Consider the following 17,596-nt stretch of genomic DNA (forward strand, 5'->3'; position numbering starts at 1 on the left):
TTTATAAAATGAATACCAAGTTTATTCCAAAACTTGACCCATTATAGAGTACAATTGTATATCTCAAAACAATTGGTATTTATCATGCGGAATGCACAAAAAAGAAAAATAACTTTGATCAACTGAGCGTTCCGTTTATTTTAAAACACCAATGTAAACATGATTGATTCCCACATTTATTACACATTTCTACAGGAGCTAAACTGCATTTTAACAAAACAAAGTTCCCTTTTAAAACAGAAAACTTCATGTTAACATCCATCCATTATCATTAACCACTTACTCCTTTTCATGTTAACATTTTAATTCAATTTTATATTTTAAGTTATTTCAATTAAATAATTCCTCCACTCAGGCTGATGAACATGTTTTCCACTTCAGCAATCACCATCCACCTTTTCCACCCTTCTTTTTCTTTTGCTGTGGTTTCTTTCTGGTAGCCCCAGATGTAGCTGGCTTCTGTTGTCTAGGGGGTACCACATTGCTTGAACCTGCAGTGCCAGGCCTTGGGGATGTTGGAGGACTACTTGCTGTTTTACTTGCATCCCTAAAAGGAATGTTTCATTAAAAAATGTGCTCCTGTTAAAACATTTCTCTATACAGACATCGATTTATTAACAAAGCTTCACTGTATTTTTAGAAGTATTTAGTGAATTTAATACAGATAATCAGTTAACCTCTGGAAGAAACTCCAGTGGGATAAATACCCGATTAAGAATTTGATTAATTAAAATAGATCACAGCGAGTGGTCCATAAGATAAATGGCAAACCCCGGAGATGATGTGTCTATCTTAGTGCACAAGTTTGATCATCAAAAAAGTCTTAGTTTGAGCTTGATGACTTCTCTTCTGACATAAAATATCGGTACAGTTGGACCATATGCTAAAGCAGAGGACTTTCAGTAATAAAAAAAAAAAAAAAAGTCAAATGATCTTTACAAGGATTTATTTATTTGTTCTCAATACTTACAGTTCTCCCGATGCACCTGATGTTGCCCCCTGTGTACCTTTGCCGACTTGCTCCTTCTTTTTACCCTTCTTTCTTCCCCGATAGTAAGAGCGCTCTCGCATCGGAAGCCATCTCTCTGGATCTGGAGTAGCTTTGGGATCACAATTCTTTGGCAGTTTACCTACAGATCACAATCCAAAGAGACATTTAGAAAATCAAACACACCATTTGGTTTCTATACTACACTTAAAATGGTAAAAATATACAAATCATTTGTTTCAAAACATGAGCCCATCACAGAAGCTAGTAGTAGGCACAATCAAGTTTTTTTTTTAAATCCCATCCCATTCTGCTCTATCATTCACATATAGTACATAACAAAAGATAACCACAGTACATGTCCTTATACAGAAAATGAAACCTTACCCTTCTTTTTTTTCTTCTTTTTCTTTATATCCCCTTGCCTGCAAAAAAATAAAACAAAGTTCATACCAAGAGGGAAAACAAACTCTTTACACACTACAACACATATAAATATTTCATATTACCAACATTCAACGAGAAGGCGTTGGCAGGAAGAAAACACTTACCCTTGTTCTTTTGGTAGAATTTCTCCAGTCACCTTTGCTGCTTTCTTTCTTACATATGTAGCTCCGTGTGAATTCTCTAGCTCGTCTACATCAACATTGAAAGACATTTTGTCTGCTGATGGTAGGTGCTTGCTAAGCCTGGGGAAACACTGAGCTTAGGAAAGCAAACTTTGTTAAAAGGCAACATTTTACATTCTTAAACTACAGGAAAGTGTATATTTCAATATAGATTTTACTCTACCAATTAGGTGCTGCCTTATGAAATAATTGACATTGTTCTTGCAATATTAACTAGTCATCTGCAGCTAAACAAGCTTGAAAAAAAGAACCACATAATATAGGGGAAACTCAATGAACTAAATCCCAGAAAGACATAAATAAGTATTTCTGTTAAAAGGATACGATTTAGCTTTTTCTTGATCTACCAATGAGTAAGCAGAGATGAGCTGTGCCAATGTGTGTATATCCTTTGGATTCTGCCTAAGGGGCAAAAAGATAAATTAGATTTTTTTTGCTAAATATTTTTGTGAAAGCTTAGTCAACACAAACAATAGAATACAAACTAACATACAAGCAAGCAGGTTGACTGTGAGCGCAAGAAACATAAAATAAACTGTGGTGAAAATGTGATTTGATATTATCTGGGAGTCAATGCTGAAGGCAATCAAAATAATATTTTATAGTTTTAGGAGGAATCACAAATTGCAGTCGTAAAAATGTTTATCAGGACATAAATGTTTCAAATTGTGCTTACTTCCACAACTGCTCAAGGTCGCTTATAGCCTCCTTTTTTCGTCCATACTTTAACTTGAAATTCGCTGCTTCTCTTACAAGTGATAGATGAGCAGGTAAATTCGGCTGATGAGGGATTTGAAGAAAAAGAAAAAAAAAAGGAAAATGTCAAATACCTGTATGTTAATAATAATAAGTTTATGTATAAAATAAAGGCTGCTTAAAACACCTATGAAATTGTATTCTACTGATAACAGACAAGGACTAGAAATAGCAGTTTAACAAAAACAAATAATCCCTGCATTATCTAAGGGGCTTGTCATATGATATTGGATGGTTTGTAAACATGAACAAAAAAGGATGTGTGAAAAAAAATCAAGTTTCTGTAACACAACATATGAAACTGCAAGCTTATATGGTTTGAATGCAAATTCATACAATGGGGAGGTTTAATTAGCAGACATACCTGATGTTTCTGGTAGTGTTGAATACCTTGGCTGAAAACATCAATTGCACTGTCAATGTCTTCTTCATGACTATACATTGTAACCAATGCAGAAATCTGGGAAGATGAAGCATTTGCAATTACACATGACTATAAAACACTGATCTTCTTACAGAGCATGTTATTATCACTTGTATATACAAATTAACATTGTAAAGGGTCTTACATTGCCTAAACTACAAGTCATAGATATAGATAACTTACCATGCCTTGTTTGTGCTTAAGATCTTCTATGGACCGCAAGATGTCACATGCTTTCGTTACATGACCTTAAAGTTAGACGAATAAAACAATCTTTGATTTTCATGCTTAAACATATTTTACATTTTTAATTAAATCACTTGCACCCATAAATGAATAAACCCTACATGAATTTAAAAAAAGTTAATAATTTACATGAAAAGCAGCTTACCTTGAACCACATACAACTGTGCCATTGTTAGTTTTATTTCTGATGCACTCTCTGGATGTTTTTCTGAAAAACGCTAACATTGAAGAATGGAATTTTAGGGTTTGTTCAAATATCTTGGCTTGACTAACCAATTTGGACAATACAAGCAATTTCTTATAGTTCCTGTAGCATTAAAATATAATACTGAAACATAATTAAATGAATACAAATAAGGTTATAACTTCCAGTAGTTTTGTTAGTAAATTGAGTACTTAATTTGATATTACAAACTGCCTTCCAATTTATAGAGCAATACAGTGTACTAAAATATGCAAGGAACACAAAAATTGAAGACTTATTTAAAAGGAAGTAAACTGAAACGTGTGCAGGTTTAAAACTTCACTCCTTGTTTCTTATGCCGTGTTTCCAGCTGTCACTTTGACTGATTGAAGTGACACAAAATCAGTCTTGTTCAGTTCTATCAGCCAAAAAACAAAATTAAACTAACTGAATTAGTTTAAATTTAAGCCTCAATTCAGATTAGAAAATATTTTCAACATAGATATCCTTTGATCTTTGTCAAACATGTGTTTGCTGATCAAATTAAGACTTAAATTGGAATTAGTGGCAGACCAGATTGGAAACATAGTTTTATATCTCAGTTACATAGAACAAATGCTAATAAATTAAAACGGTATAAAAGAAATACAAGGTTCACCTGCAGTAGTTCTATAGCCTTTGAATGCTGCTTTTCTCTGCAAAGCTGTGAGACTTGAATTAACACTGGCCGTGGATGACCTGGATTCTGGGACTGTAAACTTGCAACTAGTTTACGGCATTGATCTGCCTATAAATATAAAATGATTGAAATGGATTGATGTTTTGTACAGAGCTCATTTTAATCTACAGTACATACATTTGCATTAATTTAGTAATATAAAATAAAAACTTTAAATTTGGCAATAGGCACCTTAATGTACCTTCTTAATATGAAATACATTGCAAGTAATTTATGAATTACTTTAAAGTGGTTTCACAAACACTTTGGACTACCTTAACAATAATAACCAATAAAACATAAACACACACACAAAAAAAAGACAAATTGTGGCAATAGGCAGTTAAATGTTACCGACAACATGCAAAAACAATCCTTTTTATTCCTTACCTGATTCGTGTACATGGCCAATAAAGCCTTGTTAAAATCAATAGCCTGCATCTGTTTTTTAGCAAGTTTGTGCTCCACACCATCTGCATTGGTCAATTTCACCTTTTTCTTGGAGTCAAACACATTTTGGTCCTGTTTATTGAGAATGAATACAGTACAGGTCAGGATGTTATATTAAGAACTAGATGTGTGAATCTTTCGCTTATTTCTTTAACTTTAACTTAACAAAAGGAAGATGGCACTGCCATTAAACATTTAAAAAAATCTACCAAAACAAACAAATCTGTTCAACAACATTTAATTTAAAGTGATAAAATGCACCTTATTAATAGTAATGATGTTATTCGCAGTGACAGCAAGCAATCCAACATCCGTGGGCCTATTGAAGAAAAAATAGGGTTCCCATTTTAAATGTTGTGACAGTAATAGCTAGGAGCATTTTTTATATATTTTTATTGGTATTTAAAACAAGGTAGTTCCTCTTGAACTGAGATCAGATCATCTAGGGCCTTTTTTGCAGGAAGCTGTAAATGTCAATTAGATATAATTCAATTGATTTATTTGAAACCTGACACGTAAGAATAAAAACGTACTTTAATTTGATTACTTGATTGTACAGCTGCAAAGCATCTTCAGTCCGTCCCTGCAACTGCATGACATAGGCCATTTGGGAATGGATAACAGCCAGTTCAGCATCAATATCTTCTTCAGTCATATCCTGATGATAAAAAAAGTGTTAATTCTCTGAATAGATCAAGTAGTTTTGTTGGAGTCATTTTATGCAAGTGTACTGTTATACTGTTAATTTATTTTATTTAATTTACAGTGAATTTAATGCAGGTCATGAATTATTACATTATACTACAATACCCTAAAGTCAGATATGCAGGTTTGGGTACAATTAAAAAAACCGCAGGAAACAGTACTTACAGAATCTTCAGACAAAGACTGACGGCAGAGTTCTAAGGAAAACAAACAAAAAAAATAACAATCACTTACAATACTTTTAACACTGTGCAAATTCTAAGTAGTACACACAATCCTAGAACCTGTGCATTTTGAAATTTTACTGAATGGATTGGTAAAACAGCTTTTTAAGAGTAATTTCTGTGACATTAATGCATTTTCCTCAACTACATACCTGTTACAGTTTCAACCAATTCAATACATAAAGGCATTTATATGAACACTATACATCAAGTTATTCTACATTAGTATAAAGTATATACATCAATAAGGAATTAAACCACAATTCTACAGCTGCTGAACCTTACCTTCTGCTTCTTGAAGCTTTTTCATAGCCTCGGGTAGCCTGCCTTGACCAATAAGTGTACAAGCCGAATTGTAGCACAGCTCATAAGAGGTTTCAGGAAGCCCAAGGTCTTCCTGAGAAATAGTGTTTAAAACAGGAGTTATCATTGTACTTAAAATATGATTGGAACTGGCAAATGTACAGAATATTTTGCAGTTTGAGGCACCATACTGTATAAACGTAAAGCACCCAGTCATTATGGTGGATGCTACTGTTACTTTGAGGGTATCCACCCCCGTAAAAAAAATATCCTGATTATAATGTATGATCCATTGTGGGTGGTTATTAAGTATGCTATATTTACCATAAAAAGGCTACTATTTTAAAAGGTAACCTACCGGTGGAGCCTGTTCCCAGGCACTCAAAGCTGCAACTACTGCAGATAAGTTTGTTTTCCTTTCTTCTTCATAATCATCCTGAGAGTTCCTGATCAGGTCTCGATACACTGTCAAACACTCTTCATAGCGCTCCAACCTATACAGCTGACCCAAATAAATACAACATTTAAACTTTTTTTTTTTTTTTTTTTTTTTTTTTTTTAAAGAATAGATATTAAACCGCATTTAAATACATCTGTATAATTCAATCGATTTATTTACATTTTAAATACACCTCAAGTCAACAGGAATCAATTGGCCTGCAGAAGATACATTTATATTTGCATTAAAAGTGACGAAGTACACAGAAGCACATTGGCTAGGAATTATGCTGTTATCGTGTTATTTGCAAAAAGCCGCAAAAAGACAGGCAAGAAGCAGCAGCTTCAATACCTGACCTTTGAGGACTTTGTCTTCTGCGCTGGGCAACTCATCCAGAACTGGACTCTGGGAGCCGTGGACAAGACTAGACACACGCAGAGAAGGCTTGGTGGTCCAGTGGTTAAAGGGCTTAATACCAGGAAGCTCAAATCAGCCACTGAATCACTGTGTGTGACCGTGAGCAAGTCACTTAACCTCTTTGTGCGCCTTCCTTTGGTTGAGACATAAAACTGAGGTCCTGTTGTCAATGACTGCAGCAGCAGTTGCTGTTGATGCACAGCTCACCCCTAGTCTCTAAGTCGCTTTGAATGCATCTGCTAAATGACTAATAATAATAATAATAATAATAATAATAATTTTATAAGAATGATTACCACTTGGCCATAAAGTTCCTTTAGCTTGTCTGTCTGCTGGCTTGCGCTTTCAATTGTCTTCAGGGCATTTTCCACTCTGTTCAATCTGTATTCACAATAAGCTTTCTCAAAAGCAATGACATCGCTGCAGACAAAACAAATCATTAAAAAAAAGTTTTATTTTTTTTAAAAGGACTATACACATATAGTACGTATTTAAGATCGTTGTGTGCTTAGTATCAGTGCATAATACTTTGTTTCAACATCTTCTCTTATACAACTCTTTCATAACTTTGCCTATATTGCTGTATATCTTTTAGCTTTATTTCGCTTAGACTTGAGTGGAAGCCTATTCAAGCTGCCATCACTTATAAATTATCGTCCTTTGGTCTTTGATACACACAGGAATCTATATAAATCTATAGCGTGGTGGCAGTCAAAACTGAAGTCAGGGATACGTTAATGCGCCCCTGGTGTGAAACCACATACCTGGGTCGTACTCAGGTTGACCCAGTTTGCAGCGACCCACCTCAGGATGTGGGTCGACATGCTTTGAACTGGGTCGAGCGAGACAAAATGCATAATGACCGTTAGTAAGTCGACGGAATAACAAACAGCCACAGCTGTATGAAGGTTTCAATTCTGCAAGACACATTTCTGATTAGCCATATTTGTTGAATGAGACACACCACGAGCCAGATTGCAGCAGGGAAGAAGAAACATTTGCTCTAATCAACATTTGGGCCGATGGTTCAATCCAGCTTGAACGGAAGCGTCCATAACAAGCTGCTTCCGGGGCACTGCGTACTTGCTATTGTCACCCAGGTCAACCCTGCTTTATCAAAAGCAGTGCGAAATCATGTAGCCGGCCCGCATGACACCGGGTCCAGACCCAGGTAGAGCATGCCACTGTGAATGGGGCTTAGGTGTCATTCTACAACACACCTAGTTGTAATAAGTAACAAGGCATAAATATAACTTTAAAAAATGTACAATACCTGCCAAACACTTTATTGTGGGTATGGATAACGTTTAGGGCTTCCTTAAAATTACCATTCTGAATAAGGCAGACAACTTTACAGTTCAAAGCTGTGACGTCATCTTTACATTCTTGCAGAACTGTTAAAAAAAAAAAAAAAAGTTAAGTCTTTTTGTATCCCCAGTTATACACAGTCCAACATTTAGGTTTTCCTCTTAACTAAGCGTATGCTAAATACAATCTCTCTCAACCTGGTCTAGCCAACTCAATTGCAAATACCGAATACTGAATCAAATATTCTTTGCTGAACCTTCGCTAGTAGTATCTTGACAAGAACTACAGTCATCACAAAGCACATGCATGACGAAACTGATGCCTGCCAGTGGCTAGACTAAAATATGTGCTGCCCTGAAAAAAGAATAAAACCTGCAATATTTAATAAGTGTGTGTGCGACTACAAGGGTGCCGAATTAACAATATTTATTTATAATGGCAGTTTTCTACTCAACACATTCGACAGCATTCGCTTTTGTGTATGTGACACGTAACCACTTGACCACATGACAAACTGTACAGTAAGTACGTACCAAAGCGTTACCTTAATATTTTATTATATTGTGATATAATACAAAGACCCTACGTTAATCACTCAACCACTATTATACAGAGAATTACTAAAGGTCTGATCTATATTTTAAACATTTACCTAATCCACCTACACACAGCTCTTTATCTTTATCAAGTCTTTTTCAAATGGGTCTGTCTGATTTGGTGAGAAAATATATATTTACTTTTATTCACAGATTTCAGCGCTCGAGTGAAATCTCCGCTTTGTCCACATCGATTTACTTCAGTCCAGAGCGCCGCTATAGTACCCCCACCGCTCGCCATCTTGTTGCACACTCAGCACAGCTCTGTAACACCGGAAGAACTGCAGAGTTATATCCGGTTGAAGGTTATATTACATTTCCTTTGTGTTACTTACTGTCCCCTTTAGTATGAGGTGCCTACAGTACCGTAGATATACTTGGCCGATCTAGTCATATGTCCTGGCAAGCAACAAAGTATCCTAATAGCTCTAGTACTGTACATACATCGGCAAAAGGTGTTCACTTTTTAAGTCTGAGGGCCCAAAACAAGGATGAAACAAGGATGAGTCCATCAGACTTCAGTGAACATTTAAGAGGTGGAATTGGAGAGGGTGTGTCTGAATATATTATTATTATTATTATTATTATTATTATTATTATTATTAATAGTTTGTTTATGTTATTGTGTATTATACTATATTTCCACCCAACATAAATCCAGTGTTGTACCTGTGCAATGACTGAACAGGACTTTAATCATCACAGGCATTGTTTCAGTAAAACTTACATGAGGAGGTGCCTTTCACTACACTGTATGACACACATTCATTATTACATACTGTGGACTTTTTAGCTCTTTTTTATATTGACAGCTATGACAAGAGGGGCATATAGGTTTCTGACTTAGTTGTTTGTATAGCATTGAATATGTGTTTACTTTTCATTAGTGTTTTTTTCTTTAATAATTGTTTTTATTTATGTTTTAGACACATGTTGAGCAAAACTGTTATGTTGAGCAAAACAGAGATAAATTGATCATACATAGTAAATGGTAAATACACAAAATAAACAAGACAGAAACACATCATTTATTCAACAAAAGCGTCCATATTTTGCTAAAAGTTTATATTTCCCTATACCAAGCATAAAATGTTCTTATATAACATGGAATGCATCCATTCACTCATTGTGGGTATCTTTGAAACTTTCCAATACTTTAAACCCAATAGTGTGGAAATAAAAAACCCAGCAGACAGAACCATTGATGGATACAAAGAGCACATTTATATGCAACAGAAATATAATCACTTATAAAATGATCAATTAAAAATGTCATGGAGAAGTGAAGACTTGTGTGGTAATTTCATAACTACTACCTGTGTTATGCTTTATATATATATATATATATATATATATATATATATATGACAGATTGGATTTATCTTTAAGCAGGCCCAGAAGGCATGTCCTCTATGTGGCATTTTTCACATGTGGGAGAAACACTAGGTATGACCCTGTGGAGACTGCTTTTTGTTTAATAGTATGCTTGTTTTCAAAGGTACATTTCTTCTATTCAGTCCTTGCTTCCATAGCTTGTTTTGTGCAGAATCAGACATTTTCTTTGATAGCATGCGCCAGACTCGTCTTTTAGTCTAACCATTGTTACTTGCTTTTACCACACCACCACAATATATTTTACACTTTGTGTAAAAGGCCAGGAATTCTCACAACTGATTAATTTCCCTGTGATTCATACAACTGATTAATTTGTTATACCTGAGCACCATTTTTTTTTTTTTAAATGGAATTGGACAGCTATTCCTTCATATATAAAAACATCATCTCCCTGTTGCATATATGTTGAGCAAAACTGCAGATCTGACAGAGGGCTGATATAAGGTGCCTTGCTGGCAGGTAATTCTGTGTCTAAAACTGCTGTTATCAATGAGAAAGTCATGTATCCCTCTAGAAAATGTCAACATCTTGCAGACGTATTGCCATCCTGGCACCCCATATTGACAGTGTTATGTTGAATAGCTTATGGCAGGTATTTTCCAAGCTTGTATATTAAAACAAAATTTCCTGGCATATGAAAATGCACAGAATTTCACAATTGTATCTTTTCATTTTGTTGAATGAATAAATAAATAAATAAATAAATAGGGTTAGAGTCACACACACATACTTTACAAAAACTGTTTATGGGTCCTATTTATAAAGGTTTAACTCATTACTTAAATGTTTTTTGGAATAAAATATAAGATATTTACAAAGCTGAATGTTGTTAAATAAACCAGCATCTTTCATTGAAACACTGAAATTAAAATTACAAAGTTTATTTTTCGTTAGTGGCTCATTAATCAAATTATGAAACCCTGAAAGTAAGTTTCTAAGATAAAGCACACTCAATTATGCAGGCAGTTATTCAAAATTTTTATTTTTCTCAAAAAGGTTACAGGTTTACCACAAGTACAATATTGTTCAGTGCATGTAACAGAGCAACTTATATTAAAAGTTAAAACAACCTACATGCTGTACAAGCTTAAAGCAAAATAAATGCAAAAAATACAGACACAACATTATAAGGCAAACTGCAGACGTATCTCAAACATAACATAACCACAATTATAAATAGTCTTTTTTTTTTAATGGTAAACCCTGACTGACACAAATTAAACTTTTTTTGTTGAACATTATTACAAAGATTTACAAAAAATATTTTTTTAAAAAAAAGATAGGTGTAACAGATTTTTAACAAGCTTTTCCACTTTGAAGCTGAACACCTTATAAAAGCAGGTGCCAACCATTTAAACCACTTTCTAATTAAACTGGGCAAATACAACACTGAGGTTAAGAAATGCATTAGGGAAACCTCTTTTTATATTAAAATACTGCTACATAACATTTGATACACTTCTTACAACTACACACTTCTCAGCCAAAGTGAGTTTCCTGTTGAGTAAATATTGCTGGGACAAATATTTATATTTTAAAAAACAAAACAAAAACAAACAAACAAAAAACATTGCACTTGTTGGTATAACATACTTAGTAAACAAGCATACCAAACAATTTCATATAAAGACAGCAAATTAACAAATGCTGTCTGAAACAAACCAGCAGTGGTTCTTTTGTATATAAGGTTATTTGATGGGGTACTGTAGATTAAATAAAGTACTCCTTTAAAGCTGGTCTCAGTGATAAATGTGGTCTCAGTGATAAATGTGAAAATTGTTAATATCAATGTATGATCATAATGATATTAATTAAAACATTTTAAAAAGGGTAATGCTAGTGTGAATTAAAAAAATTACCCATATACCCCCCCCCCCCCCCAGAAAAAAAAAATTCAGTTGATTCCTAATAAAATTAGAATAATATTATTATTTCTTTAAAATATTACTGTTGCTTTACTTCATTAAGTTACATATATCCAAAACAGCTATGATGACATACACATTAAAATAAACTTAACACTGCAAGGATTTGCTGGGAGTCAAATTCATGCTCATGAATATGAGAGTAGTAAAATTGTTCAATGTCATGTTACAGTCAAATTCTGCAACACAATGTTCAAGACGTTCTTTAAGTTCAGGTCTGCAATCTGTGGTTGCTTCATTTGTTTACAAGCTTTACAGTCCCTTTCATTCATAAATGTGGAATGAAGTGGCAAGTACATGGCAAATACATATTCTCTAGTCATGGATTTGAAGATGTCAGTGTGGCGACATCACATTGGGCCCTATTTACAAAACTTTGATAGCTGAAATAAATACCATTTGAAACTGACGTAGACTGTTGTTATTCATGTACAAGAACCCAGACAAATGTAATGGATACCTTTAAATGTATCTAACATTATGGTTGGTAGCATGAAACTTTTTTTTTTCTTCTTCTTCCGTTTGCAGTGCATGTGGGTATTCTAAATTATGGCTTCTGTTTACATAATGATACATGACTTTTTTTCTAATTTATAGAATATATATAAGCTTGCTTAACCTAGGGTTTAGTTTTAATTAGGGTGCAGCAATCCCAAGTACCAATTAACAAACAAACAAAAAAAACCTGTTCAATTATATAATGCTATCCCCACCCCCCAGATCAGCCCTGGTACTATATATGATGTACACTATGATAAATGAAAGTATATATGGTTTGCACTTATTATTACAGCTGGCAGAAATGTGCAATATTTACTGAATCGACCACCATAACCAAATATAGGTTTGCAAAATGTAATTTAATCATTTTATGAACCTGGAGATATAGGACAGTTTACAATCTGTGCTTTGTCAGGCTTTAAACATACCTTATGAAAAAGGTCATTATAACATCCGCTACTTAAAGGTTCATAATAAGAAAGTTGCTTCTTAAAATTATGTTACTATGACTATTTAGGCAGGTATACAACATTAACAGCTTGTTTAAAAGAGCTAGACATGCTATTTAAGAAATCGGATGTCACATTCTGGCTTCCCACCTCTCTTGTATATTATTTACAACCAAGGGAATTGCCTGTGAAAATGGATTAAAACTAAACAAATCAGAAGGGAAAAATGGATCATCAGATCTTTATGACAGTTATAATACCTTAGTTTATTGCACAGTTTTTGTTTTCTGAATGGATGGCTGTTCCTAATTTTTTTGTATTCCTCTAAGACATGACCATATTTTTATTTTTACTTTTACCACTGTTGCCAACTGAAATCATCATTGTTCCCAAATACCAAGAAGAATCCCAGGATGGTTCCAAAGATTACAGCGTTGCCCGTTAACACAAGTGCACAGGCTCCCCACTCAATCTGAAAAGAAAAGAAATCATTTTTAGGTCATTGTTAGAAATAATTTATTGAAGTCACTACCAGCTTTACTGAGTGACGGACTAGAGTTGCATCTTCTTAAACTGTATTGGTATCTCCTTCAATGTGCATTGTGTGGTCCTAGTTTTTAACCAAGGTTTTCCAAAGTACTTGTCACACAGCCAGTGAATCTCGGATAGATTTTAGTAAAGCTGCTTGTATTTTCTTAGCCCGTAACCTTTCCTACAAACAGCTTTAGTAAAATGTAAGACATGAACTCAATGGAACATGTCAGTCAGCAGACCTTTTTAAAAGTTAAGACACACAAAATCTGGAGAGTTACAACCCAAAGCCGAGACACTCTGTAATGTTATCCATTCACTACTAATGCACAACAACTGGGTTATTATTTTTTCATGCACTTTTAAATATATTTAAATCTGCATGTTCATTATACACCAAGAATATAATAGTGTCAGTTTCTACATTATCCTATAGCCTGATGATCATTCTACAATGTCTTCCTCTGTCTGTGCCACTGTTTCACTATGTGAGCCAGGTAGGCATGGTCCTATGTGAAACAGCAGGTCGTCATAAATAATACTTTCAAGCTATTATAGCTCAGGAAGCAAAAAAAGAAAACAAAACAAGGGAACCATAACATTTTACAGACATCAACCTTATGAAGTCATTTTGCTTTTTTTTTAAACCCTAGGAACTAAATTGTTGGAACACAAACACAAAACAAATAATAGAATAATAAGAAAATAATTACCACAGTCGCTCTGGCAAAGACTATGGGTAATCCAAAGGCTGACACAACTATGCCTGTTGTAAGAAAAATGGCCAATTCTTTACAAGCGTTGCTTGCAGCGTCGGTGTCATCCACTACTCTCCTTGCAATGCAGTATGGGATTGGAGAAAGGATATAAAAGAAAAGAACAAACAATGGCCAGTATCTGCTGTAATGAGAAGAGAGAGACAAGGAAATTTAGATTCCCCTCTGAATAGCATGCTTTTAAAAAAAAAAAAAAAAAAACTAACATGGGAAACAAAGCATGTTGGATTAACTTTAATTAAGATACTTACTTGTACACAGGTAGGGCACATCCAAGCATAAGAAACATAAGTCCAATAGCACCACCAAAGGACAGGCTAATTAGGGCTGTGGGGAAAACAAAACATTTAGGAAAAATAATTTTAAAAAAAACCCCAAAAAACAGAGAAAAAAAAAAAAAAAATTTAATTAAATAAATACTGAAATAATACCAAACTATACACACTTTGTTATTAGTGTTATTTTATTTCCCCAGGCAAGTAAAGTATGAGATATAAGCTATTGTGGCAATGGTAAATAAAGGTCAACTTTCTTATGAAGCACAGTGTACAAAAAGACGAGGGAAGAACATAAGAACAGACACTAAAGTAGAGTCCTGCATCTGGTCGGGCACCCGCGACCGCAAAGCTGGTCGGTTTCGTCCGAATGTGAACCTTTTCGCTGTTTGCGGTTCGGATGCTGGTCAAAAAATGTAATTTTCGGGTTAGGCTCGGGTCTGAATTTGAATCACCAATAATGTTTTCTGTCCTTTCAGGGTACTCGTCTGTAACCGTTTCCTAAATAACGTGTTAGAAACTAAATGCACCTGTACCTCCTGCACTAAAGCAGCAGGCGATTAGGGAGGAGTCAGCTGACTAACGGTGTTCTCGGTTTGTATTGCCGATTGCTTGAACGTCGCAAGACCCATTTATCACGTCTACTTGGTGATATTAAAAATGTCTGTGAACGAGGTGAAACAAAAGATAGCGCATGGTTTATATGAAGTGGTTAATAATAATCATTCAAGAGATAAATCAGCCTTATGGAATTATGTTTTAATCATAGCGAATTAAAATAATGAACATGCGATTGGATTCGTTGCTTGTAAAACCTGTCAATATTTTTTGTGTACGACAGCCACAAAACTGGTACATCTCTGTGAAAGCACAGGTGTAGGTCCCTTTCAGTGGTGGCACAAAATGAATAGACAGGCATTTTATAGTAAAGTAAGTAGAGATAGTTAATGTTAAAATATATCCAGACCACTAGAGAAAGCTACCACGCTGTATATAAGCTCAATCTGCGGTAGAGACTGAATGTGAGAGCGTGAGAGTCAGATGACGCAGCCAGTAGGTAAGCACAAACACTTGCGGTTTCGGGTCGGGTTGCAGGTCTTAAAGCGGGTCGGGTCGCGGGTAAGAAGACGGTGCTGCATCGGGTTGCGAGTTCGGGTCGGGTCCTGTAATAGGGGGTCCGGTTAGGCAGCGGGCTGTAAAAATCGGACCCGCGCAGGATTGCACTAAAGTCTGTTCAGCTGTTGTTTCAAATGTAAGATAAAACACACTGCAGCTTTAATTCAAAATAACGAATCTATTTTTACCATGTGATATGTCATGATGCAACAGACTGTATACTACACTGTACACAAGCAATGCATCACTCCGAGTACTGAAACATGTAAGCATTCCCGGTTATATAAAAAAAAAAAAAAAACCGTTTCGTCGCTTTATCCATATCCTCATGCTTTTCTAAACGGAATAACCAGTAGGATATTATATGCTGAATAAAGTGAACGTTAAACAGTGTGCCGGTGCTAGGTGTGAAAGTACACAGTACATAGTACGTGGTAGAACCTTGCTGTCCTCACGTCTGAAGGAAATTAAATAATGTTATCACAGTTTATTATATTGCACATATGATATATTCTGACCGCATTCTTGTTTTAATCCACTGCGTCTTCAATTTAAATTTCAGGTACCATGAATACGTCATGATTTAAGTACGAGAACACAAAGCACAGCCACATAATAACACATGATGTTGTTATTATTATTATTATTATTATTATTATTATTATTATTATTATAAACATTGAGCACATACAATTATTACTAGCTCCTAAATAAATACAAAAAAACCCATCGTGACACAGACATAGTATCCATTGTCTCTTAATGAATAATCAAGTAAATAACTAAAATATTCAATTTAAAGAAAGCAGATTTACTAAAGCTGTTGGCCTGTGTAGAAAGATGTGATGTGATGGGTTTAATGGCAAAACTCAATACATCACGCTCATACCCTATTTGCCCCGAACAAAACAAACCCATATTTCATATACATGATTCATTTTAAACTCACCTTTAATTCCGGCCATTTCTGCAAAACACTACACACAACCAGTATAGCTTAACCAAAAAAAAGGGATACAATTCCCAGTGTCTGTCTCACGTACTACCGTACGCATGCTCCATCCGGCGCACACAGTTTTGTTTCATTGCGCATGTCAGACAATGCAAGAAGTTCCGCATGCAGTGTATAAGGTTTTGGGGGATATTTATTATTATTATTATTATTATTATTATTATTATTATTATTATTATTATTATTATTATTATTATTACTAACAGTCAAATTGAAAGGGATTAAAGTTGGCCAGTTTTTTTTGTTTTTTTAATAGCTTTGCAAAAAACGTGATAAACCCACCGTTTGGGTCCAAAATGTGGAGTGGCAAAACGGATTCACAGCCACTGAATCGTAACAACTGTTTTGTTTTATTTTATTTATTTATTTATTTATTTATTTATTTATTTATTTATTTATTTTTTTTGGGGGGGGGGGGGGGGGGGGGGTATTTTTCAGCTATCTTTTTGAACAGTACTGTATTGGTTTGTCAACAATGATAGGCCTTTCCAATAAACCCAACAAAAGCCACACTAATTCATTAGTTACAAAAAAAACAGCTGTATTTTGAAAGTCATTATACCACTTTAGGTGTAAAACGGATCAGGGTCTGGCTTAGGGTTGCCAACTGTCATCAGGTTTTAAGGGAATTTGTAGTGTCTGGTCAGAACCATTGACCGGTGATGTCTGGTTTTGAAAAAAAGTGAAAGTTGGCAACCCAAGTCTGGCTTGAGAACGTACAAAACACGTAATAAACAAAGCTCTAAAAAATGTCACGACTAGTACAACGTGTCTATGGTTACACAAAGCGCACTGTATCAATCAAATGCAGCATTAACACAGTAACGGTACAGTACCTATAAAAATGCATACAGTTGTTCAGAATCTATTTAAAGACCAAAGCCGTTCAATTCATTCAGCTGCAAACCCCTGGCCAAAGTTGGATTTTTTGTGCAAGCTCCTTACCATACCTACCATTTCTTCCAACGATGTCCGCACTGAGACAGGTAATACATTGTATGGGACGTTTTTGCTTTTGTAATACAGAGTCTAAATAACATTTTATTTTTTTGTAATCGGGAAATTCAACTTTTTTTGATTTATTTATCTTTACCACCACAATGAATACTAACCACTTTGATTTAATGCTGTTACTTATAGGCTTCCTAATAATATGACACATCGTTATTGTGGTTGAGTCCATCCCATAAGGGGTGTGAGCAACACATTCTTTATAAAAAGAAAAAATC

At 34.7% G+C, this 17,596-nt stretch overlaps 2 protein-coding genes across 2 annotated transcripts; both read right to left on the minus strand.

The window, feature by feature from the left end:
- Positions 1-8,678, minus strand: LOC117408618 (signal recognition particle subunit SRP72-like). The gene is made up of 19 exons (XM_034013774.3): positions 8,529-8,678; positions 7,757-7,877; positions 6,780-6,903; positions 5,986-6,129; positions 5,610-5,721; positions 5,266-5,297; positions 4,929-5,053; positions 4,657-4,714; positions 4,336-4,467; positions 3,886-4,014; positions 3,189-3,261; positions 2,981-3,045; positions 2,738-2,833; positions 2,294-2,397; positions 1,942-2,019; positions 1,540-1,677; positions 1,376-1,413; positions 971-1,130; positions 1-547 (listed from the first exon to the last, which is right to left on the minus strand). The coding sequence occupies exons 1-19, from the start codon at positions 8,626-8,628 to the stop codon at positions 385-387; spliced, it is 1,992 nt and encodes a 663-aa protein (XP_033869665.1). The 5' UTR covers positions 8,629-8,678; the 3' UTR covers positions 1-384.
- A 2,068-nt stretch (positions 8,679-10,746) lies between these two features.
- Positions 10,747-16,442, minus strand: LOC117408616 (leptin receptor overlapping transcript-like 1). Its single transcript, XM_034013770.3, has 4 exons — positions 16,305-16,442; positions 14,216-14,291; positions 13,902-14,088; positions 10,747-13,129 (listed from the first exon to the last, which is right to left on the minus strand). The coding sequence occupies exons 1-4, from the start codon at positions 16,318-16,320 to the stop codon at positions 13,013-13,015; spliced, it is 396 nt and encodes a 131-aa protein (XP_033869661.1). The 5' UTR covers positions 16,321-16,442; the 3' UTR covers positions 10,747-13,012.
- Positions 16,443-17,596: the final 1,154 nt, after the last annotated feature.

The sequence above is a fragment of the Acipenser ruthenus genome, chromosome 2 (genome assembly GCF_902713425.1).
Source record: "Acipenser ruthenus chromosome 2, fAciRut3.2 maternal haplotype, whole genome shotgun sequence".
Taxonomy (NCBI): Eukaryota; Metazoa; Chordata; class Actinopteri; order Acipenseriformes; family Acipenseridae; genus Acipenser; species Acipenser ruthenus.

Bases quoted from the DNA above. Each gene is read 5' to 3' on its own strand.
- LOC117408616 (XM_034013770.3), bottom strand. The intron at 14,089-14,215 runs GTAAGTATCTTA...TTCTCATTACAG, and splicing joins TGTGCCCTACCTGTGTACAA to CAGATACTGGCCATTGTTTG. The intron at 13,130-13,901 runs GTAATTATTTTC...TTTTCTTTTCAG, and splicing joins TCTTTGCCAGAGCGACTGTG to ATTGAGTGGGGAGCCTGTGC.
- LOC117408618 (XM_034013774.3), bottom strand. From the start codon at position 8,628: ATGGCGAGCGGTGGGGGTACTATAGCGGCGCTCTGGACTGAAGTAAAT. The intron at 2,020-2,293 runs GTAAGCACAATT...TTTGCCCCTTAG, and splicing joins GACCTTGAGCAGTTGTGGAA to GCAGAATCCAAAGGATATAC. The intron at 1,414-1,539 runs GTAAGTGTTTTC...ATTTTTTTGCAG, and splicing joins ATTCTACCAAAAGAACAAGG to GCAAGGGGATATAAAGAAAA.